Source organism: Marmota flaviventris, chromosome 18 (genome assembly GCF_047511675.1).
Source record: "Marmota flaviventris isolate mMarFla1 chromosome 18, mMarFla1.hap1, whole genome shotgun sequence".
Taxonomy (NCBI): domain Eukaryota; kingdom Metazoa; phylum Chordata; class Mammalia; order Rodentia; family Sciuridae; genus Marmota; species Marmota flaviventris.
The window spans coordinates 29,207,402-29,233,387 of NC_092515.1; the positions used below are offsets into that span (position 1 = coordinate 29,207,402).

A 25,986-nucleotide genomic window follows, 5' to 3' on the forward strand; every position below is an offset into this window, starting at 1 on the left:
AAGAATGTCCCGGGGGAGGTGAGACTGCATCTGGGTTATTGCAGAAGAAAGGAAAGGAAAGAAGAGTTTGAGAGAAAGCCCAGACCAAGGCTTTTGGCCAAGACTGAGTGTGTTTGTGGAGCTGCATGGCGAGGTTCCTAAGGGGACCTTACCATGTGCAGCAAGCTTTGGTAAGAGAGTCAAGAAATAAGGCTGTCATAAAGAAGAATGAAATTATGGCATTTACTGGCAAGTAAATGAAACTGGAGAATATCGTGCTAAGTGAAATAAGCCAATCCCAGAAAACAAAAAGCCGAATGTTCTCTCTGATATGTGGATACTGACACATAATAAGGGGTGTGGAGAGGGAAGAATAGAAATTCATGGGATTAAACAAAGGGGAATGAAGGGAAGGGAGGGGCGAGGGAAATAGGAAAGACAGTAGAATAAATGGGACATAACTCTCCTATGTTCACATATGAATACATGACCAGTGTAACTCCACCTCATGTACAACCACAAGAATGGGCATTTATATTCCATGTATCTATAATTGTCAAAGTACACTGTACTGTCATGCATATCTCAAAAGAACAAATTAAAAAAAAAAAAAACAAGGCTGGGAATAAAGGGCTTCAGATTTGCCCATTTATGTAGACAGCAGTCTTATCAGTTGGTTCCTATATAGGACTAGATCAAGGCTAAAATGTTCCTGTAGAACTTTTTCCAAAAAAAATTCTGTTAGTAGTTAATTTTCTATCACTGTGACCAAAATACCTGACAAGAACAACTTAGGGGAGGAGAAGTTTCTTTGGGCTCATGCTTTCAGAGATTCAGCCAATGGGTAGCCAACTCCACTGCTCTGAGCCCATGGAGAGGCAGAACATCATGGTGGACAGGCATGGTGGAGGGAAGCTGCTCAGCTTATCACAGCCAAGAAACAGAGAGAGGGAGGGAGAAGCCAGGGACAAAATATATAATCTCCAGGCATGACCCCAGTGACCCACTTCCTCCAGCCATCTGCCTATAGCTACTACCCAGTAATCCATTCAAATCATTAACAAACACATAAACTGGATTAATCCACTACAGCTCTCACAATCTAATAATTTTACCTCCTGCATTAATACATGAGCTTTTTTGGGGGGGCGGTGCGGGGAGGGGGTATGCATCCCATAATCCAAACTATGGCAACTTCTATTTGTGTATCAAAAAGTTCTTCAGAGTTTTCTCTACCCAAAGCATCATGCCCCTGGCCTTTCTGAATTTGTTTCAGGAAGACAATGGAGAGCTGCTAGTCACTCTAAAGGATGCTCAGTCTGAGAACAGAAAAGAAATTGGTCTCTCATCCTTAGAATGGTCATTGGTCTCTGAGTAAATGCAATCCAGTTCTGACCATAAAGGCAAGAAGAGACCAGGACATGGACATAGCCTTTGTGCACAGTCTTGAAACCATTTTCTGATCCTTAATACCACTGCACTACAGGTGAGTGATCAAGCTATGGTCCCTGACAATTTCTTGTGACCTCCTACTAGCTTCTGGACCACTCTCCTGCTCACCATGACCTGAGCAAAGCAGAAGAAAGAATTCACCGCAAGTTCTGAAATCCAATTGAAATTATTTGGGGGTGAAAGAATCACAGAATCCAAGAATTTCAAGAACTCAAGAAGACCTCAGATATGGCAAACTCAGCCACCCATATGAGGATTTCTTCTGGCCAACCTGATACTGCTTCAACAAGCTTTGGCAACAGACCTCTGAATCTTCTTAAGACAGCCCTCATGTAGCACACATGCAGGAAATGCATAAACTGAATCCAGAGGAGATGTCAGACAAGCTCAAAGACACATTCTACAAAATAACTGGCCTGGGCGATTCAGAAGCATTATTATCCCGAAAGACAAGGGAAGGTGAGGGGAAAGCTTTGAATTGCAGGAAACTAAAGAGACATAACAGCTAAAAGCAATATGCAATTCTGGATGGGATACTGGACCGAAAAAAATAAGATTCAAAAATGTTCTTGGGACAACAAGAGAAAGCTGAATATGGATTCTATATAATTATGTTATATCAAAGTTAAATTTCCTGACTTTAATCATTGTACATTTGGATCATTTTGATCAGATGTTCTTTGAAAATACATACTGAAGAATTTAAGGATAATGGAGCAAAATACACACAGTTGACTTTGAAATGTGTCAGAAAAAATAATAATAATGCATAGAAAGAGATTGGTAAAACAATTGTGGCAAAAATATTTGTTTGCAAAATCTGAGTAAAGGGTAGTCAGAATTTCTTAGGGTTGTTCTTCCTACTTTTCTGTACATTTGAAATCATTTCAAAATTAAAAGTTAAGTACTTTTAAAGGAAATAGCTCTAAAGGGAATCCATTTTTTCCCTCTGTAGAACCAGATGCTATTTTCCGGCAACCACTGCTGTGGTCTCAGCCATTTAGACAAAATCTATGCCCTTTCTATATGCCCTCTGATATTCTAGGACGACCTTCATTTCAACTCACAATGCCCACCCCCCAACTCAGTCGCTATTCGTCTCTTGTCCGGGCTGAATTCCCAGCCCCTCGTCCTGATCTGCCTTCTGAGAGGGTAGGCCTCGTTTGTTGATGCAGCGCCCTTACCTACGATTTCTGCCTTTTTGGTTCCCATTTTTACTGGCAAAAGGCCCCAACAGCAACCTGTCGGTAGCTTGCCTTTGGGGTTCTGAGTCCAAGATGTCCAACAGAGAAGGCCAGCTTCCCTGGCCAGTTTTGGGTAATCAGAGTGCATAGGAAATTGGTGCTGGGAGTAATTTCCTTGAACACTCCACGGGGGATGCAGAGTTATGATTACCTAAGACAGCTTGGAAGCTTTGCAGCTGGAATGACACTTTGCTAAATTTGGCAGCCCCGGAGGGAAATGAGACTTTTTAAAATCAGGAAGTCGGCTTTGGCTAACGTCTCCATCGCCGTCTGTCATGCCATCCTCTGCCAGGAGTGAGAAGCTGCCTAGAGTGAGAAATCTGCTAGCAGGCAGCCATGGGGGGAGGAGGGAACAGCTGAGAAGAGCTTCCAGGAGCCGGCACATGCCCAGGCAGGCCAGGGCCCCTGTGGCCATCACGACTCTGTTCTTGCCCTGACTTTTCCCATTCAGAGCATCTGAGGGCTGGCAGGAGATGGTAAGAAATCCCTTAGTGCATCTCTCTGCTTACAGGCTGGGGGTTCCTTACCCAACGTCAATACACTGGACAGGTGGAAGCAGAGGAGGCCTCTGTTTAGAGAGGACACGAACTAATAAGTTGATGTCCTATACAACTTATGGGTCCATTTGATACAGCCTATAGTTTTTTTTTTTTTTTTAATTTTTTAATGTGTGGAAAACATTTAATAATTAGAAGACATCACATTAAAAAAAAAACCCTCTGGCTTTTCTGAAAAAGCAGTTGCTCTGTACATTCATGTGGCCATGGTCAGTGGCCATCACCCTTGGGGGCAAGGCATTCAGTCTTTAGTTAGCCACAGTCCTCACCATTCTTTTATTGCTCCCTGATTCTGGGGTTTGGGGTCACTTAGCATTTAGCATCACACTTACACAGTTATTGTTCATAAGTAGAATCATTTTTCTCTATCCTTGTCTCTGTCCAAGCTGGGGAGAACAACAGAGGGCATCTCGAGAAGAAACATCTTCCACACCTACGGCTTCATATTCCATTTCTGCCTCTCTAACTTGGAAAACTGACAATTTCCTGTTTGAGAACTGGATTCCCAGTTTCCCTGGGTGCCCCACAATGGAAGTCCTTTCTTAGGACTCCTTTCACCATAAAATCCTTCCCAGATAAGAGACCAGGCTATTGTTGTTCCGGAGATCAGACTCAGAGCCGTGAGCATGTAGATACTGAACTACATCCCAGCCTAATGAATACATTCTTAATTTAAAACCACCCAAATCGGCAATATCTGATGGTCTCACAGCCTCCCCCAACTTCTTCCAGAGTCTGAGCAGCCTCCAGCTCAGAGGAGGCTTTCCCACACCCCTTCCTGCTCCTGTCTGTTCAGGTTGGCTCTCCCTAGCACATGTATGAGCAGATAGACAGAGACAAATCCCTGAGTGATGAGGGGCTGGTGTCAGAGTGAGGGTCCCAGGAGTGGAGGAAGGAGCAGAAGGAGGCATAGGCGGGTGAGCCAGCACAAAGTCAGGAAGGGAAATGGGATGAGGTGGTGCTTGAGGTCTCTTATCCCCCGAGGGCCTAAAATATTGGCTTGTGATGGCGTCTCCAAATGAGGTCACCCCTTTGGGACAGAGATGTTCTGACATAACTAAAGAAATATGAGAACCCCCATTTTAAATGTATGAGAACCACATAGTAATGCACCATGAATTCAAGGTCTTTTAAAAAATAAATCCTCATGATAAACTGTGAACTCTGTGTGTATGTGCACATGCGTGTGTGTGTGTGTGTGTTTGGGAGGGTGTATTGAAAGGCCTCATTTATTCAAGGTGGGCTTTTGTATATCACAGATTTTTTAAGGCCTGTCCTGGCATTCCTGCTTTTTCTTTCACATACCAGGAGTCTCCAAAAATGGAAGAGCCCAGGCTTCCTTGACCCTCTGGGAGTCCCAGGCAGGCCCTGTTCCTTCCCACAGGGCAGCCACCTGTGATCATGTCACCCACTGGATCCTGTCCTGGGGATAAGAAACAAGGACCCTGAGGACTAATTGGTACCAATAATTGCAACAGAGAGAGACTGTACCTGGACAGGAAATGCTCTGAGTTCTCAGGTGGAGAGGAAGAGGCAGTAGGCGTCAGAAGTCATGAGGCTCAGAAGGTGGCACCTGCTGTCCACTTTGCCTGGAACTCCTTCTCTCTATGGACCTTGGGTTTGGCTTCTCTTGTCCCACCTGCTCCCACCTGCCTGGAGCCCTCCTCTCCAACTGCCCCATTCAACTGCCACTCCCACCACACCTGAGGAGGGAACTCTGGGGGGCCAACATTCCCTCAGCCTACATTAAAGGGCACTGCCCCCTCTGGGGATGGTCCATCAGCTCCTCTGGGGACACACAGAGTTCATGCAATGTGCTTGCCTAGCCACCTCCTCATGGCCTGTCACAGAATACCTTTGTGTAGGAGGGAGGGAGGGTCCTCCCTCCAGCCCCATTCCAACCATCATGAGCCTGCCACGACTGGTGTGGGGCAAGGCTGAGACCAGTATCCACGCCTCCTGACCCTCTTCCTGGCCCCTGCCTGTGACAACGTATCCCATTTCTTTCTCTATTCCTACAAAGGTAAAGCAACTCTGGACTCAGAAGAAGGAAGGGAAATCCAACCTTTAAAACAGAGAAAAATCTCATTCATTCATCCATCATTTATTTCCCACTCACTTAACCAGAAATAGAAGGGCATTTTGAGCTCAATTCTTTTTTTCCTGAATTGACCAAAAGTCTGAGACTGAAACTTTGCGTAGAAGCTTCCTGCTTGTCACACTGCAAGCTTCATATGCTCTGGAGCCTGGGCCTTGTTGGATTCCTTGGGTCCCTTTTGAACCTTGCCCAGAACAGTTGGCCCAATCTCAGTTAGCAGAAGGATTTCACAGTGGCCAATGAATTGGTTAGGAGGGAGTAAAATCTCAATCCAGAAATAACAAATCTTAATTTGTTTTGAAGAATATTTAGACATTTTAGAAGATCTTCTCCACCTAACTTACATGGGTTTAAGGACATTTTTTGCTGTAGTCTTTTTATCTGCCCAAGGCTCTTTCTTTACTCTTGTGCTGGTCAATTCCTCCCCCTGCTGGTGGTTTCTGGCTTCTCTGTTTCCTAGAGATGCAACTCACTGACTTCACCTGAGCTGAAATGGGGAGGGTCTGGAGACAGATGCGGTGTGGGAAAATGGATCCTTCGAGGAAGGCTCCCTGGCATGGGGAGTGGTGAGACCAGCAGACGTTTTCTTTACGCACATCTAAAATGTCCCATTTCATTTACCTCCATCCCTTCCTCCGCGGATGCAAATCACTGCTAATAATATCACTTGACATTTGTGCCGCCCTTTGCATATCCTGAAGTTCTTTATCCTCTTGATCACTCAATCTTCTCAACAATCCTGGTGGGGAGGGATTCTCCATGTCAGACTGCCTTGCACAGTCTTCCAAACAAGTGCAGATATTATGGAGTTAACCAGTCGAGGACCCTGAGCAGTTTTTCTCCATGTTCAGACCAGGCCGGGAGGAGTTGAATTTCTACCAAGACAGACAGTATTCTGGTAAAGCAGAGTCTGATCTTTCAGGGAACAGATTCTGGAGTGGAATGATAGAGAGAGGCTGTCTGCTCTCTGGCCAAGGGAGTCCTTCAGCACAAAATAGATCAGCTCCTACTTCAGACAGTGCATGGGTTTGTCCAAGGTGAGGGAGCGAGGTCCAGCCTGGGGTGGGAGGGGGGGAGGAGCATGAGGACCTATTGGAGTACAGGAAGAAAAATCGGAAATCCTTGTTACTTTTCCTCATCCTTTAAACATTCCGTTTTGTGTTCTATTAAATCAAATCTTTGGAGACGTAAGGGTCTCTGAAATAAAAGGACTTATTGAACCATTGCAAATGGTAGCCAGGAAAATAAAGGACCAAGTTCAGAGACAAGTTCCTACAATGATGGGCCAGGACCAGCACTGAGAGCATGTTTCATAAGCTCTGGGAAAGGAAAACTCTGTGCCCTATACTGGCTACAGAAACAGGGGCCTTGGTGGGACTGAAGTCAAGGTTTCAACATAAAAGGTGTTTTTGTTGGTCTCACCTGCAACCATTTACTGATTAACTTCCCTTATCTCTGCCCACTGGTCTATGTAATTAAAATTTAAGACATCTCATTGTTTTTCTTTTATCCTACAGATACACCAATACAGTGATTTGCATATCTAATATCCTGCACATCATTTGTACATAAATGATATACGCATATAACAGGAGTCTATGTGCCCAAAGATAGGGGTGCTTGTGGCAAGTAGAAATCCATGTTTGCTGGAAAAGAGAATTTTCCCAGCTCTGAGCTTCTAGGAGGCTTTCATTCTAAAATGAGGCTCTGTCTGAAATCTTCAAAAGGAAATATATAGATACAGATGTATGAACACTTATATATGTAAATACACACACACATATAAAATCAGTTTAATGTAATAACAATTATACAAAGACAGAGACTCGGAGAAAGAGGCAGTGAGTTCTGGCCCCAAAGCACTTTGAAATCAGTGTGTGGAGTTGTAGAGACTCGATATCATGTGCTGGTTGAGAACAGGAGCTCTAGAATCAGATCTGACATCAAAGTTTCTAAATTTCAATTTCTCCAACTACAAAATGAAAACACTAACCTCAAATCATTGTAAATTAATTGAGGTTTTAAATTAGATAGCATGAATGAAGGGCACAGTGCCTTTTACATAGTAAACACTCAAAAGGTAGCTGTCACTTATGAATAATTTTCAAATTGGCAAGCTTTTTTGAGAGATAAGAAGTCCACCTTCTGGATTGCTGTTAGTCTGCCTGGTGGACATACATAGAAATATGTGCTTAAAAAACAGGTTTGGCTTATCTGTGTTGTTTTCCTAATGAATCAAGGAGCAAGATACAGGAGGAGGACCAAACAAAGTTGATATCAGATGGTTCTAGAAATGTGTGGAATTTGAATGGACTTTTAAAACAAGGGGAAGAAACACCAGGATTAGTGAACCAAAAATACATGCATGCAACAATTAGAGAACAATCCTTCTAATAAAGAACAAAAAGGTTTCATAAACTCAAATATTGAGTCCTGACCTCAGTCTCACCACTCACAGCTTAAAGATGTGAGCAAGTCCTTTGGCTCAGAGAGCAGCCTGGGAATTGAAACCCACCCTGCACATGCAAAACGTTAACTCTGCATCCTCAGGACCAGGAAACCTATGCTAACGGTGAACAACTAAATTCTATCTTTAAATGATTGGTATATGATCTTGTAATACACCTATTTCCTTTTTTGTATTGACTCTTCAGAAGCTCACGGTGAAAACCCAGCCATCTCAGGCACCCACAACCAATCCTACATTTTATGTAAAATGATGTACCTGTGGAAGTGTTCTGTGAGCTTTAACTCATGGACAGGCAAAACCCCAGGACCACAAACTATATGTGATGCGTGTGGGGAGGTGGTAGAGGAGTGTTGTTGTGTCCAAAGTCTAGTTGTACCTGGGCATTGGGGTAGGATGCAGGAAAGCCCAAGAAAGTGCCTGGAGACAGCATGAGAGTCATCTGGTTTATTGAGGGAAAGCTTATAAGTATCAGTAACAGCTCCAAGAAAAGTTTAGTGGCAACAGGCTGAACAGATAGCACCTCTGACCCTCAAGGTGCTTAGCAAGCAGCGCCTCCTCTCCCTCGTGGCATTGGGTTCAGTGGCAGCCAGCTGGATGAGTGACATGTATCCTTTCCATGGCGCCCAGGCCAGTCCCCACGTAAAGAGAGGTTCTAGCTGGGCACAGGGGCACACGCCTATAATCCCAGCAGCTTGGGAGGTTGAGGCAGGAGGATCACAAGTTCCAAGCCAGCCTCAGCAACTGAGTGAGGCCCTGAGCAACTTAGCAAGAGCCTGTCTCAAAATGAAATTTTTAAAAAGGCTGGGAATGGGGATCAGTGATTAAGTGCCCCTGGGTTCAATCTGTGGGAGAGAGAGAGAGAGAGAGAAAAAGAGAAAGAGAGAGGTGTTTTATATATTAAGCTGCAGAAGCAGTGACATCATTAGCATTAACTTGCTTAAGTTTCTTATATGAATTGTCTCTCAAAATGTAACCATCTTGAACTGTAGGTAGGACAAAGGGGAGGGAGGAGAAGGGAGGGGGCACAGGGCTAGGGAAGACAGTGGAATGAGATGGTCATCATTACCCTAAGTATATTTATGAAGACATGAATGGTGTGACTCTACTCTTTGTTCAACCAGAGACATAAAAAATTGTGCTCTATATGTGTAATATGAATTGAAATACATTCTGCTGTCATATGTAACAAATCAGAATAAATTTTTAAATTTTTTTAAAAAGAGCCTAAAGAGATAAGATAATCAAATGCAATGATAGCTCCTTATTAAGATCCTGGATTGTCTGGAGAGGGGTGTCTGAGTTGTAGTAGATATTACTAAGATAAATGAAGACATTTGAATTGTGTGTTAGATAATGGTCTATCGGTTGTGAAGTTGTTCATTTCAATGGTGAAATTTTATGAGTGTAACAATTATACTTTGGTTATGACAGAAGGTGCCTGTTTTTAGGAGCTATATGTAAAGGATGTAGGGTGGAGGGTTATAATGTCCACAAGTAACTTTCTAAAGGCTCAAAGGTCTGTGTTGGTATGCATATGTATCACACACACACACACACACACGGAAGCAAAATGTTAACAAATTGTTCATCTAGGCAGAGGGTATTTGGATATTCATTATACTCTACCTACAACCTTTCTACAAGTTTTGAAAATTTCAAAATAAAACACTGAAGGGAGGAAGAAAAAAATGCAACCATTGTGGTGTATACACAAGAAAGTACTTTCTACAGATAACAATAACTTGACCTTGGTTCCCGGTGTGCATAAGAGAAACCTGTGTCCTTCAAGATAATGTGTGTCTGTATCTTCTGGCTCAGGCTTGCTCTCATCGTCTCCTTAACTCAGCTAGTTAACTTGGGGAACAGAAAGGGGCCCTTCAGGCACATGGTTTTTACTGTCCCCTTTTTCTTTATGGAAGAAATAGGAGCATTTCAATGACTGCCAGGTAACTGACTCCCTCAGAGTGGAAGAGAAGTGTAAGAATCAATACAGTTTTCTCTGGGGCACAGTAGAGACCACAGGGCACTTGGGAACAAAGAATTTGGTCAGAAACATCATTATTAAATTGGAAAACGATACTCCTAACACCACAACTCCCAGCAGACCAAGCCCGACTACGGTATTGGGGTGAGGCCATTGTCCCCAGCTCTTGATGTGTGCCTATTCCTCTTCATTCTCTTCCTCCACCTTTTTAGATTTAGCTTCCAAGCCAGCCTGTTGGAAACCAGTGATGTAGTTGTAAGCAGGTTACCTCCTCTGCCTGGGACTCAAGTTCCCTCCAATAAAATCAGAATTGAATTAGATGAGGGTTCTTAATTTACTCTTTTTGTGCCATGGATCTCTTTGGCACTCTAGAGTATTCTCAGGATGTTTTTTTCTAATTCCCACAATAAAGTATGTAATATCGTAAAGAGGGTCAATTATATGGAAACATGATTATCAAAATAGGTATGAAAACACAAAAATTGGATATTATAAGATATAATCTTCTATAATGATGCACTAAATAACATGATCTAGCAGTAAGTCTAATGATAACTATAATTTCAAAGCACTGATGCATATAAATGATATTTTGAATTACCTGATACCATTGAAATAAGATTTGAGAACATCTATTGGTGACAAATTCAAAGCTAATGGTACTAATACTACAAAGTTTGTTGTCTCAAGCATAATCAAGGGAAATTCTAAATTTCAGTTGGTAAAAATAAAGATGTAATTTTTTTCCTGTCCAAATTCATGGATCCCCTGAATCTAGCTGACAGGTCTGTGGACCACAAGCTAACTTCTGGACTAGGAATCAACTAAGTAGCTTCTGACTCTGACATAGTTGGATTTCATAGGATTGTCTAAATGAGACAGGCAGACAGAATACGGGTCACCTCTAAGAACAGCATACTACAGGAACACAGCCATATCAATGCTTATAGCAGCACAATTCACAATAGCTAAATTGTGGAACCAACCCAGATGCCCTTCAGTAAGTAGGATGAATGGATAGGGAAACTTTGGTATAGATACACAATGGAACATTACTCAGTATGAAAATAAAATCATGGCATTTGTAGGTAAATGGATGGAGTTGGAGAATATAATGCTAAGTGAAGTTAGCCAATCCCCAAAAAAACAAAGGTCGAATATTTTCTTTGATATGAGGATGCTGACTCATAATGGTGATGTGGGGTGGGGAGAGCATGGGAGAAATGAAGGAACTTCAGATAGGGCAAAGGGGAGGAAGAGAAGGGAGTAGGAATGATGGTGGAATGAGTTAGACATCATTACCCTAAGTACACGTGTGAAGACACGAATGGTGTGAGAATTCTTTGTGTACAACCAGTGATTTGAAAAATTGTGCTCTGTATGTGTAATATGAAATGAATTGCATTCTGCCATCATATATAACAAATTAGAATAAATAATTTTAAAAAAGAATAGGAAAATGGAGCAAAATTTTACAATCTTAACAGCTGGCACGAGAGTGTCTCTGGTAGAAACACTAGAACTGGGAGTTGGGGGCAAGGAGATCACAGAGGATACTAGTGAACAGCAAGGAGACTGGAGCCTGAGGGGATGGAAATTCAATGAGAGATTGGTCTAAGAGAAAATAAGAGAAGGTGCTGAGTTCTCCCTCTACTTCTGCTGAAGAAAGGAGACGCTGTGGCCCAGTGAGGTGCTCAGCAAGTCTGAGCCAAAGAGGTCATAAGAACACACGTGTGGGCTCGGGGTGTGGCTCAGTGGTAGGGTGCTTGCCTCACATACACGTGCCCTGAAGAGGGTCCTCAAGCAGCTACTCCCTAGTTAGTGGGCCTATCTAGTGAACTTCCCTCTCTCTGTGCCTCCTGGCCTGAGCCCCCGCTCTGAAGACACTTCAGCAATGTGAAGACTGAAGTCTGAGCCCTCCTGTTTTCCTTCCTTCCGGTTCCTTCTCCAGACTGGTGGCCAGTCGGCCACAGTGGTTGTCCTTTGGAGACCCTCCATTTATCAGTGTTCCTCTTAATATAGAGTGTCTAGAGCTGAGGTCGGAGGGCAGGACAGGGCCAGGGCCATGGGACTGTTGCTTCCTTTCATCTGTACCTCCAGCTGCTGTCCCTGTGGACATTACTCGAGCTCATCCTGAGCTGGCCTGCTGCACTTGACCATGAGAAAGGGCTAGCCCCTGAGGACAGATTAAAGCCTCTAGAACCCCTAGAATCACTATGATCTCTTCTCCACCAGCATGTAATGAAAAATAAAAATAACAAATCGCTAAAGAAGTAGAATAAAGTTCTGCCTTCTCTCAACAGTTATTTTTGTATGATTTTTGAAATGTCAAGCACCAATTTTTAAAACTTTTATTATAAAATACTTCAGAAACCCAAAAGGTATATTAAGATCATTAAAAACAAATCAAGAGGGCAGGGGATGTAGGGTAGAGAGTTTGCCTAGGATCCTCAAGGCCCCACGAAACAAAACAAACAAAAACATACAAGTATACACTTTCCACTCAGCTTAAGAAATAAAATATTATGATATGGTTTGTTAGTGTTGCTTTCCAAGAAAAAAATACCTGTTTTACTGGAACTTGGAGCCAATAGTTCTCAAATTTGTCACACTTTAGAGTCTCCTAAAACTTTAAAAAATCCTTACACCCAGTTTCCATACAAACCAACACAATCAGAGCCACTAGGAGTAAATATCAATATTTCAAAAACTCAAAGAAATTCTATTCCAATGTGCAGCCAACTTTCAGAGTCATACGTTAATGCCAGAGGTGGGGACAGAAGCAGGTGGAATGGAGTCCTGTAGATCTGGTGGCAGTGGGCTCTGTTTCCTGTCCTCTGACATTTTCTTAGGATTCTCTATGGATCCTCCCAGTTCTGAAACCAGCAGACCTTCCCACATTTTTGGGAAGAGACTGCCATCTGCTGGTCAGCTTGGGGAAAACGCAATAGCTGCATTCGATTGGTTGGGAAAGGACACTGAGAGAAGTATTATGGGTCACAGCACACAGTTTTTTGTTTGTTTGTTTTAATCGTTTTATTTTAATTAGGTATATATGACAGCAAAATGCATTTTGATTCGCTGAGGTACTGCAGGGCATTGCCCCACAGCAGCTCTGGAAGGAAGGCAGGGCCAGGTGAGTGGCGTCATTTTCACTTGGTAACTCTATGCAGAGGTGGGGAGGCATGGTACAAGTGGGGCTCCCAGGCATCTCCAGGCCCCCAAAAGGTTAAAAAAATTAATTTTAAAAAGCAATGATTAGGGAAGGTAATAAAAGGATAAATGGATTTTTAAGATTTTTTTTTAAAAAAGCTTTCATTCAGAAGGAGAAGGTAACAGAAGATAATAGACACCTGTCACCATTTATGGTAGAGATGGCATTCTCTGTTTGATCCAGAGATTGCATCGTCAGCCCCTGTGGCAGTTCATTCCTGCAGGGACGTGTTTGCTGTTCTCTCTGTCTTGAACAGATCTTTCTTGCCCAACACTCGTCATCTCAGTAAATATTTGTTCATTACAGGTCTCAGTAAACTGCGACCTCAGCTCCACCAGGAAGCCTTGCTTGGATGTCCAAATCTCCTTCACCATGTGGTCACCTCCTGGCCCTCTGCTCTGGAACAACCTGTTTACTTGTTTAGTGCTTACTTAGCCTCACAAGATTCCAAACTCCATGAAGGCAGGGATATCATTACATCCCTAGCATCTATCCCAGTGCAAGAAACAGAGGGAAATATTGGTTCACGGAATTAGATTTTCTTATGGAATTTTGGAACATCAGACACTATAATTTGAAAACAAAGGAAAAGTACTTTGAAACCTATTTCCCCCCAACAATGAGGTCTCCCTAGAAGTAAACTGGAAATAGCTTCCTTTTCTACTTATATATCTATGAACACAACAGAGGAAGAAGGAGTGATCTTCTTTCTAGTTGGTATATAAGTTAACTTTCTATGCCACCTGTTTATGCTTCTAATCAGAAAACAAGCATAGTAGATAGGTACTATTTGGGATCTACCCAGCATCTATATCCATTCTTCCTTCACATAGTCATAGCATCCTAATTTTATTTTGGAGGGAAAAAAAAATCTTGTACTGAGTCCAGATAATTCAGGAAAGCTGACACCATCCCCAGGCTCTGGTTTGGGTATGTGACTGGGCCTGGAAAAGTCACTGTATTCCAACAGCCAAGCACATGATTGGTTCACATGTGAGGACCCAAGCTGACCCAATGAGATTCAGCCCATTTTTGTTTGAACCATTGAGGTAAGAAGACCTGGGGTGCTGAGCTGGTAGCCATGTTGCCACCAGGAAGTGAAAAGTGGCCAGAGACTGAAGCCAAACAAAGGAAAGGAGGGACAACAGAAGAGAGACGGAGTCCTCAAGACAGACGTCCTTTCAATACCTGCACCCAACCCAGAACTTTTTCTGGACCTTCCTGATACATGAGCCTCCTTTTCCAGAAGTCAGTGTAAGGGAATTTTTGTTCCTGGAACTGAATAGGTCCTAGCTAACAGAGAAAGCAGAACAAAGAATGTGGCTTGTTTTCTCAGTTTAATTTTTAACACAATCAATACATCATTTGCAACACTTCCAACACAGATCTATAGTAATAAGCTGTTCTACTATTCTAAAATTATTTGGCATGAGCTTAAAAGAGACACTTGATCACTTGATCCCAGGCTGGAGATCTAAGGTTTGGGGAGTTACAGAGTGACCTATTCCAGATTTTGTTGCCTCTGTCTCCTTTTCCTTCCCAGCACCCTCCCCACATGTCAGCCCTGCTCCCAGGAGAAGTGGCCATCTCTAGACAAGAAGGTCATAGAATGCAGGCCTCACAGCTGCCCCCACGCAGTCCGCTGAGCTCAGCCACCAGTCTCCATGCCGTCTCTACTCCTCCTCAGCTCGGTGAAGAATGGGCTGTTGTCAACAAGGCTGCAAACAATGACCCAGGCTGTTTCTGCAGGACCTCAGGCCTGTCAAACTCCACAACCTGGGGGGTGGAGAAAGGTGTGGAAGAGACAGGGCCACAGCTAAGCTCAGGGAAGGAGAATTCATAGGCCGTCTATGCAGCGGCCTGAGCAGGCATCCAGCCTCCCACCAGCCCAGGGATTGGGCTCTCACCTTCCCATTGCCCATGACCAGAATTCGGTCACAGTTTAGCACAGTGGTGACACGGTGAGCAATGACCAGCACTGTGCAGCCCCGGAAGGCTTCCTGGATTGTGCACTGGATGAGGGTGTCGGTCTCTGGATCAATGGAGGCTGTGGCTTCATCAATAAAGACGATCTGGTGGATACAAAATAGGGGTGAAGGCAGCCTCCCGGGGCCCCAGAGGCCTGGGCCTAGTCCTAGTTCTAACCCTAATTCACCAGGCCTCCATTTCCTTAGCTGCCAGATGAGGAAACTGAGTTGAAAACCCACTTTAAAGCTCTAATTATCTCTTGCACTATGGAGAGAATGATAGCTCTCATCCAAGAGCTAACTACATCTTAGTGACCAGAGAATTAAGTTCCCGGAAATGAAATGGGCCAGTGGCCAAGTGTGTGTGTGTGTGTGTGTGTGTGTGTGTGTGTTGCTTCTGCATGCAAAGCATGTTCTCTACCGCTGAACTACACCCCAACCCCCAGAGTCAACTGCTTGCTTTATCAATTGCCTTCCCATTTGTTTGAATTAAAGTAGATCTATGTTCCCCCCAAAGGGGGTCAAAAACACACACCAGGGAATATATGAGATGGTCTTAGCCAGTAAATGAGTAAGCATTCTTCTTAGTCTGACATTTTGGTGATGATTCATTAACAATATGCATTAGAAAACTAACTAGCACAGAAAACAATGTTTTCACAAATGTTACTGGTCAGGAGAAGGCCATTTTTGAAAAGAGCGTATCATCAGCAAATTATAAGACAGGTGGGTTGCAGATATGACAAAAATCAGAAAGACATGACTCAAATTTGGGAAGCAACACAGAGGAAGCAACTTCAGCACCAAGTGACTAAGTAACTGTGAAAGAAGGAACTGAGAAGTTAAGAAAGCGCTACAAACATATTGCAAATTCTGTAGCTGCCTCTCCTCCATGGAGAAGTTTCCACCATTTTCCACCACTTCTGCATGCAGCCCTTGGGGGAACTTTGAGATCTGAGACATGGAGGCAGGAGAGACCACATGTGGGTCACTGTGGGTGAGACTCGTGGGTCATACAACACAACAGGAAGAGAAAAATCTTACCCCTTCTGCAACTTTCTCCCCCACTGCAAGCCCCACTGAGATTTTTTTCTGCCGGTTCTGATGGTTTGCACCAACATTTTTTGCATTTATCATTAACTAACCATGGTGACTGTGAGTGTGTGCATACACCTGTGCATACCTGTACACATGTACATATATGTGTGAGTATGGAGGCATTGTATGTATGCACATAAAAGTGCGTGTGTGTGTGTGTGTGTGTGTGTTGCTTCACTTGTGAGAGACTTTGTTCCTGGATACCCCCGGTAATAAAATTATGGAAAAATATCTTGGAAACTTTGAGAAACACTGTTACATCAAACTCTTTTAAAAAGGGTTGGGGATATAGCTCACAATGGGAAAGCCTGTGCTTTGTATGCATGAGGCCCTGGCTTCTCTCCCCAGCACCATAAAATAATATTTTAAATGCCGTTTTACCCCAGAGCAATTGTCCCTCTGACTCCTGATTCTAGTAAAGGCAAAAAGAATGTCTTGCAAATACCTTTCAAGGAGAATGTCCAGGAGGCAATTTTTAAATCAATGGGTTTCCAACCTTTTGCCTTCTTCTGAGAATAGAGCATTCTAACTTGGTTCCAGTCGCCGCCATTGTAGCTTAGTTGTGGGACATCAGTGTAAGGGGGAGCCCAGACTGAGACTCTCCCCGCAACCATGCCTAGCCGCAACACAAACATGTGGAATGGCAATCAGCAAAACCAGGGGCCCTTTGGATTTCGGTGGAAAGAAAAAATAGCACCGTGACCGCTGTCCTGTGATAATGGAGGAGGGAGGAGTGCAGATTCCCACCCCACGTCACCTGCGGCTCCTCAAGGCCACTTTGTAGTGGCAGTCTCACCTTGGCTTCTTGAAGAAGGGCTCGAGCAATGCAGAGCAGCTGCCTCTCCCCCACGGAGAAGTTTCCACCATTTTCCACCACTTCTGCGTGCAGCCCTTGGGGGAACTTTGAGATCTGAGACATGGAGGCAGGAGAGACCACATGTGGGTCACCATGGGTGAGACTCGGGGGCCACACAACACTCTCCATTGCTTTCTGTAACACTCCTCCGCTCTGCACTCCAGCCCCTGGTCTTGGTCCTCAGGAGCATGGGCTCGCTCTCATCTCAGGGCCTCTGCGTAGGCAAGCTCCTGGGCTGGGATGTTCTCTCAAAGACCTTTTCCTGGCTGCCCCCTCAGTATTTGGTCTCCACTCAACTGTCACATCCTTCAAGGTGTCTTGCCTGGCGAGCCTATCAAAGGGGGCTGCTCCCCATTGGATCCTATTAACTTCATGGCACTTGCTACTACCTGAAAGTATCTCTGTTTATTCTTTGTCTTTATCACCTGTGGGGTATAAACACCAGGAGGGCAAAGACCTTATCAGCTTTGTGTTTGCTGGTGAACCTAGAACAGAACACACTGTTGGTGACTGGGGCCATCAACCTTTGTTTAGGAATTCCAAGTCGCCTGGTGAGATTATTTAAACCATGACCGAAAGCAACAGCCTCCAGGATACCTAGTGAGAGGACCCCTCAAAAAACTGAGACCAAGACTTGGGCCTGGGGGCTACTTACAGTCTTGGTCAGGAATATCTTCTCCAAGACATCCCAGATCTGCTCGTCTGTGTGACGGTCAAAGGGATCTAGGTTGAATCTGTCATATGAGAGGAAGAACAAGGTTCAATGACCTCACCAACCTTGAGCACTTTATTTTATATACACAGTAAAAGACCAAGAATGGTTAGAATTGGATTATTGGGTTCAGAGAACTCGTCGAACAGCCTTGAGTGATCCTTCCTTATATCTCTCCAGCACCCACTCCCTCTGTAGACAGCGACCCCCAAGCTGTGTTAGGACACCCCCTCCTCTCCAGCCGTGGAGCCCATGTGTTTCAAGTGGGGGCCCCTGACCTGCCCCAGGGTGGAGCAAGCAACCCAAGCATCAGCCAATCAGCCCAGGGCAATCCCTGGACACCGATTTGTCCTGGCTTGGAATCAGAGCACACTTCAGGACTTTAAGGCAATCCCAGGAAGCCAATCTTTCTCACCAGGATGAACAAGAGGCTGTAACCAACCTGCCTCGGGAAGAGGACACACAGAACCCCCTAGGGCCCTCAGGTGGACCTTACAAAAGAATCAAAGACAGAGCCAGGGGGAAACTGGGTCCTCGAATCCAGCCTTGGGTTTCTCAATATTATGAAGCAACAAACACCTTTTTTTGCTTAAGCCACTGGGTTTAATTGTTTTTGGTTTTTTGTGGTAAATATATGTAACATAATATTTGTCTTTTTAACCACCTGTAAGTGTACAATTCAGTGGCAGTAAACACATTAACAAAGTTGTATAATACTCTCTATACCCAGGACTTTTCCATCATCTACAACAAAAACTCAGTACACATTAACCAATTCCCCCTTTCCCTTCACCCCTGCCACACCTCCTAGTAACCTCTATTCTACTTTCTAGCTCTACGAATCTGCTTATTCCAGCTACCTCATATAAAGGAAATCATGTAGTATTGGTCTTTCTGTATCTGGCTTATTTCACTTATCACAGTGATTTCTAGGTCCATTCGTGTTGTAACATGTATCAAAATTTCACTCTTTTTCAAGGCTGAGTACTATTCGGCTATATATATTCATACACCACATTTTGTTTATTCATTCATCTGTTGAAGAACACTTGAGTTATTTCCATCTTTTGGCTTTTGTGAATAATGCTGTTCTAAACCCGAGTATACAAGTATCTTTTCAAGTCTCTGTCCTCACCTCTTTCAGATATATAACTAGAAATGGTAAAAACACTAATTTGGATGACATTTGTGCCGGGGTTGACTTCCAGAAAGTGGAAGGCGTGAAACGGCTTGCTGAGAGATTGGGCTCTGTGTGCCCCACTCGCTGGCCTGCCTGGGTCCTTTCTCACTCCCTCACTGCCCAGAACATGCCCCCCGAGAAGAAGCACTTGCTAACAACCACCCCAAGGGCTTCACCCAGTGGGCCAGTGGTGAGGGAAGAGGGTAAGTCACGTCTGGACACAAAAGAACATGGTAGCCATGGTGCAGATCCTTGAGGGGGACCAGATGCTGACCAATCCTATCAGGCTATACAAAATGGAAGCATGCCTTGTCTTCATTTAGGACATTATGGTTTACAACAGGCTCCTGTCTGAGGACCTCATTCAACCCCAAACCACACCTTAGTGAGGTGGACCAGGCAGGCCTGACTGGAGGAGAGTTCAGAGGCCCAGAAATTGAGGCGGTGCTAACATGAGGCAGGCAAGTGCCGGAATCCCCGTCCTGGGACTCTCCCCATGAGGCTGACCTCCACACCAGGCTGGCCTCCAGCCTAGCACTTGCCTAATGGTTCCCGAGAACAGGACCGGGTTGTTGAGAGCCACAGCCGAAGGGGCCCCAGCAAACTTCCAGCTGCCAGCAAACTTCCAGCTGTCAGCTGATGATTGGCTCACAGCGGCCCCAGCAACATCTAGCTGATTGGCTCCTCTGCGGTGATGCTCATTGGGCTGTTTCCCTGCCCTTTCAGACCACGGAGCTGCTCATTGGGGAACTTTTTTGGCTCCGCCCACGTGACCCAGCCAATCGGCCTCAAGAGCAGGAGGATTATGGGAGGTGGGGAGAAGCTTGAGTGGGAGAGAGAGGCTTGTGGAAAGCCGGTGGTGGCAGTTGAGGCTCTGAGGGTTTTTCCTGAGAGGCTGTTTTGTTTGGCGTGTGTGGTTCTAAAAATAAAGTTAGTTTCTTTTGACAAGTGGCTCCTGATTGTGCCCAGCCAGACTGCGGCATTTGGTGGCTTGCACGGGGAGCGACTGAGGGTAAGTGAAACTGCTCACCCCTGAGGGCAGGGCGAGAGGATGGGTAGCCATTTTAAGATTCCTCTTTTATTTTGCTTCACTTTTGTTTTAAGTTGCCTGTCCCTGGAGATGAGTGAGACGGAAGAAAAACCGCTCACATCTGAGGAAAAACTATTTACGTCTGAGGAACAGATAGGGAGAAAGGACAGATGCACATGTCAGGAGGATAGAAAGGCTATAATGACTTTTTGTTGTTCCCTTTTTATTTCATTCTGTCTCGGTTTTGTTTGGCGTCATCTTGTTGGGTTGTATTATAGTAGAAATATGGGATCAGAAATTAGTAAAAAACAAACTGAAAGAGTGTTAAGTAAATTGTTAGAGGAAGGAGGCATCTCAGTAAAATCAAGAACAGTCAGGGCATACGTTGATACAATACAAAAATGTAGCCCATGGCTTTTTAAGGAGGAGTTGTTAAATATATCACAATGGAACCATCATGGTGAAGATTTAAAAAGAATAGAAAAGAAAAGCCCAGGGACTCTGCCAGTTGGCACATTGCCATTGTGGACGTTCATATCTTGTTTGCTTAGTCCAAAGCCTTCAGTTCAGACAATGGTAGAGGAAGGAGAAGACATATTGATTCAAGTAAAAGAGAAGGTCTCTCAAGTTAGTCAGACAGAGGAAAAGATTCAAGTAAAAGAGAAGGCCTCTCAAGCTAGTCAGACAGAGAAAGAAAGTGTAAAACAGAAAAAGCCATCAGGGGGAAAGTTACAACAGGAGACTGCTACTAACACCTTTCTATCACCAGAGGGTGTAAGTGTCCAACCAACAGCACCACCTCTACAGGAGACTGCTACTAACACCTTTCTATCACCAGAGGACGTAAGTGTCCAACTAACAAGGCCACCTCCATATGCTGGGAGGTCCCCAACCCCCGCAGTTGATAGTTGGGATCCTGAGACAAGATCTCAAATATTAACATGCCCTGTATTTGAGGCAGGAGGGCAGCGATTTTACCATGTTTTAAATTTCAAAACAGTGAAGCAGCTAAAAGAGGCTGTAACAACCTATGGTCCCCAAGCACCCTTCACTGTAAGCATGGTCGAATCCATTAACAACTTGAACATGACGCCAGCAGATTGGGCTAATATGTGTAAAGCTGTGCTAAATGGAGGACAATACCTGTTATGGAAGGTTGCCAATGAGGAATTTTGCAAGGAGATGGCTAGGCGAAATGCAGCAGCTGGTTATCCTCAGAGAAATCTAGATATGTTGTTAGGAAAGGGACCTTATGAGGATCAGCAGCAACAAATTGCATATGATCCTGGTGTATATGCACAAATTGCTGTAGATGCAATTAAGGCATGGAAGACTTTACAAGGACATGGAGGTTTACAAGGTCAATTATCTAAGGTAATACAAGGAGCTAATGAACCTTATGCTGAATTTGTAGATAGGCTTATTCAAACAGCTACCAGAGTTTTTGGGAATACAGAACAAGCAATGCCATTACTAAAACACCTGGCTTATGAGCAAGCGAATCATTGGTGCAGAGATATCATTAGACCATGGAAACATGAAGATTTAAACACATATATTAAATTATGTAGAGACATTAATGAACAAGAGCAAGTCGTGGCAGCTGCAGTAAAACAGGCTTTAGATGCCAGAGACATTAATGAACAAGGGCAAATTGTGGCAGCTGCAGTAAAACAGGCTTTAGATGCCAGGCCAAGAACATGCTACAATTGTGAACAAACAGGACATTTTAAAAGGAATTGCCCCATTGGAGGAGGGTTTAACAAAACTAGGTATCAAAGGAGTAGAATACCAGGTATTTGCCCACGATGCCGTAGAGGGAGACATTGGGCTAATGAATGCCGTTCTCAAACCACCATAGAGGGTACTCCATTATCAAAAAACGAACAAGGACCAGGTGTTTATCCACGATATCGTGGAGAAAGGCATCGGGCTCCATTGCCAAAAAATGGACAGGGGGGCCCAATGCTCCGGGGCCCAAAACCACAAATATACGGAGCACTGGAGGAACCCAGCAACCCCATCAGCGTAGTGCCCAGGACACATTGTCCATCAGATCCCTCATCAGACAAACCAGAGGGAGCGCAGGGTTGGACATCTGCGCCTCCGCCAGAGCAGTACTAACTCCAGAGATGGGAGTTCAAATCATTCCCACAGGGGTGAAAGGACCTCTTCCCAAAGGAACAGTAGGCTTATTATTGGGACGCAGCTCTTCTACTCTAAAAGGACTTATGATAAGTCCTGGGGTAATTGATCCCGATTATGAAGGTGAAATAAAAATTATAGCCAGTTCTCCAAAGGGTATATCAGTAATTTCACCAGGAGATAGAATAACACAGTTACTAATAATACCCAGCCTACATGATAAATTTTCCAGTCGTACTGTAGAAAGAGGTTCCAAGGGATTAGGCTCCACAGGTGTAGATTGGGCTATGCTTTCTTTAAATTTAGATTCTCGCCCCATGCTAAAACTAAATATTCAAGGACGTGAATTTAATGGGCTACTGGATACAGGTGCAGACCTTAGCATCATCTCTCGTCAAGAATGGCCAAAACATTGGCCATTACAACAAGCCACTCAAACGCTTCGAGGCCTAGGAGTGGCAACTAATCCCCATAGAAGTGCAATGGTATTAGATTGGAAGGATCCTGAAGGATGTGAAGGAACTATACAGCCATATGTATTGGATCATCTTCCCGTAAATTTATGGGGACGAGATGTCCTAGATCAATTAGGTTTGACATTAACAAATAACATCAATCAAAATGCACCCACTATTATGGCTAGACAAGATTTTAGGAAAGGAAAAAGATTAGAAAAACAAGAACAAGGTATAGCAGCACCAATACAAATAGATCAAGGAACAGACAGACATGGGTTGGATTTTCAGAAAGGGCCACTGAGACAATAAAAATTACTTGGAAATCAGAAAGACCAGTATGGGTTCCTCAGTGGCCCCTGACTAAAGAAAAGATACAAGCAGCCCATGACCTGGTCAAACAACAATTAGCGGAAGGACATATACAACCTTCTGTATCTCCCCATAATACTCCCATTTTTGTCATCAAAAAGAAATCTGGTAAATGGAGATTATTGCAAGATTTAAGAGCCATTAATAATGAGATGGTTATTATGGGACCTGCTCAATCAGGGATTCCTCAATTGTCTGCTTTGCCAAAAACCTGGTATGTTTTAGTTATAGATATTAAAGATTTTTTTTTCTTTTCTGCCTTCTTTTTATCTGTTTTTGTCTCGAGGTACACTTTCTGAATCAGATTCATGGAGGTTTCCATTCTGGATTTCTTTTGTTTTGTTTGGCGTGTGTGGTTCCAAAATAAAGTTAGTTTCTTTTGACAAGTGGCTCCTGATTGTGCCCAGCCAGACTGCGGCACCAGGTCTTGGGGGATAACTGACAGCTTGGACCGCAGGTCCTCCAGGCTGATGCTGCAGATGTCCACACCATCGATGAGAATCCTGCCTGCCGTGGGCTCCACGAGACGGAAGAGAGCCACACCCAAGGAGGACTTTCCTGGAGGGCGAGAACAAGTGGTGTGGGAGACCAGCCTTGCGGGGGCACCAGGGAAGCACTGACCCACTCCCCTCCATGGCCCAGGAGAGGGCAAGAGGGCTGGGGTCTCGGCTCCAAAAGCTTCCAGGCCCAAGCAACTCTCTTAAAGCCTAGATCAACGGAGCCCCCAGAAAACACATATATTCTGTTACCCACACACAGTACTACAGTAATTTTTTAAATTTTTTGCTGGCATTTTAAAAATCCCCAAATCCTACATACAGAAATTCAAATTGCACGTTTCTCTTGAAATTGTAGAAATGGGACCCCTGGGCTCATGTCCCCCGGACAACTCAGCCAGGGATGAGCGTGGCTGCATCTTTCAGATGGAACAGGCCACTCAGGTCCTTCACTCTACCCTCCCCACCCCCACGTCACACCCCAGACCCTTTCCACTCATCTGTGTTAAAGGCATTTGAGTTTTCAACCCTGTGCTCAAAGATCAATGAGGACAGAAGCCGTGTGTCTTGTTTCCCCTTAAATTCTGCTTGGAGCTGCAATGTCCCCCAAAGGCTCATGTGTTGAACGCCTGGTCCCCAGTATAGCAGGGTTCATAAGTGGAACTTTGGGGGACTGATTGGATCATGATGGCTCTGACATCATCAATGGACTCATCCATTCATGAGCTCATAGCTGAATGGGCTACAACGTGGTGGGGCCAGCTTGGGGAAGTGGTCCCTGGCAATGGATCCCTGGCCTCTTGTATGTGCCTGCTCCCCCCTCCTCTCCTGGATACCTCTCCTGCTCTACCACATGCTTCTCACCATGATGTTCAGCCTCACCAAAGGCCCAAAGCAACAAAGCCAAGGGACCATGAAACAGTACGCCAAAATAAAATTTTCCTCCTTTAAATTTATTTTCTCAGGTACTTTGTCACAGCAACAAAGAACTGACTAATGCAGTTCCCAGGAGTATAGTAGATACTCAACAGATGTCTACTATTTGAAAACAGTGAACCAACCGGACCAGTGTCTACTGAGAGCTCCTCTATGCCACTTCCCAGCCGCCCCCCCGCCCAGGCCAACTGGCAGATAAGAAGGGCAAGGGAACAACACTTAAAGGAACAGTGCTGTGAGCTCTTCCAACTTGCATGGTTGAAAGGTACAACTGAAGAGGTAGAGACCCATGAAGGCTCCAGTCACCCTGGACTGTCCAAGGAGTGAAGATGGAGTACAAGAAGCAAGTCTGAACAGTGCCTTTGAACAATGCAGAGTAACGTGTGGACCATATCCCAAAAGAAACAGGGGAAGAAAGGAGAGAAATCAGGAAGGAGGGAGGGAAAAGAGGAGAAGGAGGAAGAGGAGGAGGCACATGAGAGGTCCAGGAAGGGAAGGAGAGAGGGAAGGAAGGACAGGAGGACCCCAGTGCTACTCTGCCCTGCTCCTCACTCTGACTGAAGCCCTGCACTGTCTCATGACTCCTAAAACACCACCCTGTGTATTTTTTCCACGGTGTCCACTGCAATCTGTAATTATCACCTTTGCTTCTGTATGTGATGGTTTGCTGAACATATGTCTCCTCCACTGGAGTCCCACAGCTTTGGTTGCTCACCAATGTCTACTTAGCACAGGGCCTAACACACATGCTAAAGTGGTCTGGTACCCAAGGCCAAAGGAGAGGATGCGGATGCTCCCCAGGGACACTCAGCTCACCGGAGCCCGTCCTTCCCATGATGCCCACCACTTCCTGGCCACCAATGGTCAGGTTGATGCTATTGAGGACGACAGGCGTGTGGTCTCTGTATTTCATCTGATAGTCCTGGAATGTGATCTCCCCGTGCTGTGGCCACCCAGGGGGACAACACGTGCCTTCCATGTGTAAAGGCGCCTCAGAGACACACATCTTGTTGTAAAAGAAAGAAAAAGAAATCAGTGGTCATGATCAACCTCTGTCCACCTCTGCACACACTGGCCTCCAGCTCCTGTGACCCACCCTGGCCTGTCCCACCCCATGGTCAAGCCACTGCCGTGTGATGAGAGGAACACCCTTTCACTCCATACATACCTGGAATGAATATGGTTTGTCCCAGAAGGATAAGAAATCTAGCTAGCTAGCCCCCTCGCTGTTGACACAGGGCACTTTTCCTAATTTACCATGAGGCACTGAAGAACTAGAATCCAGGATAATGATGACACCGGCAGCAGAAATACTGAGCCTTATGTTTTACAACTCAGAAATCTTGCTCCGACTTTCTCCATCTTCATCCTACCTTTCAGGCTTTTTAAGATTCATTTCATGGGAAATAAAGCCTCCAACAAGTCAAATGACTTAAAAGCACAGTTTATGAGCAGACCAACTGGGACTCAAAGCCAGACCTGCCTACCTCTAAGCCCAGGAGACTGTATCCACTGTGTGCCCTGGGAGGAGACAGCACTAGAGAAAAGCACTACAAAGCCATGGGTCTCCACTGTCAGTCAGTCTCACAACAAAGCCCCTTGGCATTAAACCAGAATCCCATGATTCACAATGTAATCACAGGGGCAGGAGACCCAGCTTTAGAGGGTTCTGCCAGGCCAGGCTGTGTCATCTCATGAAGCAATGTGCTTGCTGTGGGGGAGCCTCAGCTTCTCATCTGA

The 25,986-nt window shown here is 44.7% G+C and overlaps 1 protein-coding gene across 1 annotated transcript in view; it reads right to left on the bottom strand.

Annotated features, from left to right (window-relative positions):
- Positions 1-14,681: 14,681 nt before the first annotated feature.
- Positions 14,682-25,986, bottom strand: part of Abcc11 (ATP binding cassette subfamily C member 11) — a 66,073-nt gene continuing 54,768 nt past the window's right edge. The window contains 7 exon segments of the mRNA XM_027939006.2: positions 14,682-14,774; positions 14,906-15,070; positions 16,860-16,973; positions 17,575-17,653; positions 19,354-19,381; positions 23,240-23,371; positions 25,063-25,252. Coding sequence (XP_027794807.2) covers positions 14,682-14,774; positions 14,906-15,070; positions 16,860-16,973; positions 17,575-17,653; positions 19,354-19,381; positions 23,240-23,371; positions 25,063-25,252 — 801 coding nt within the window.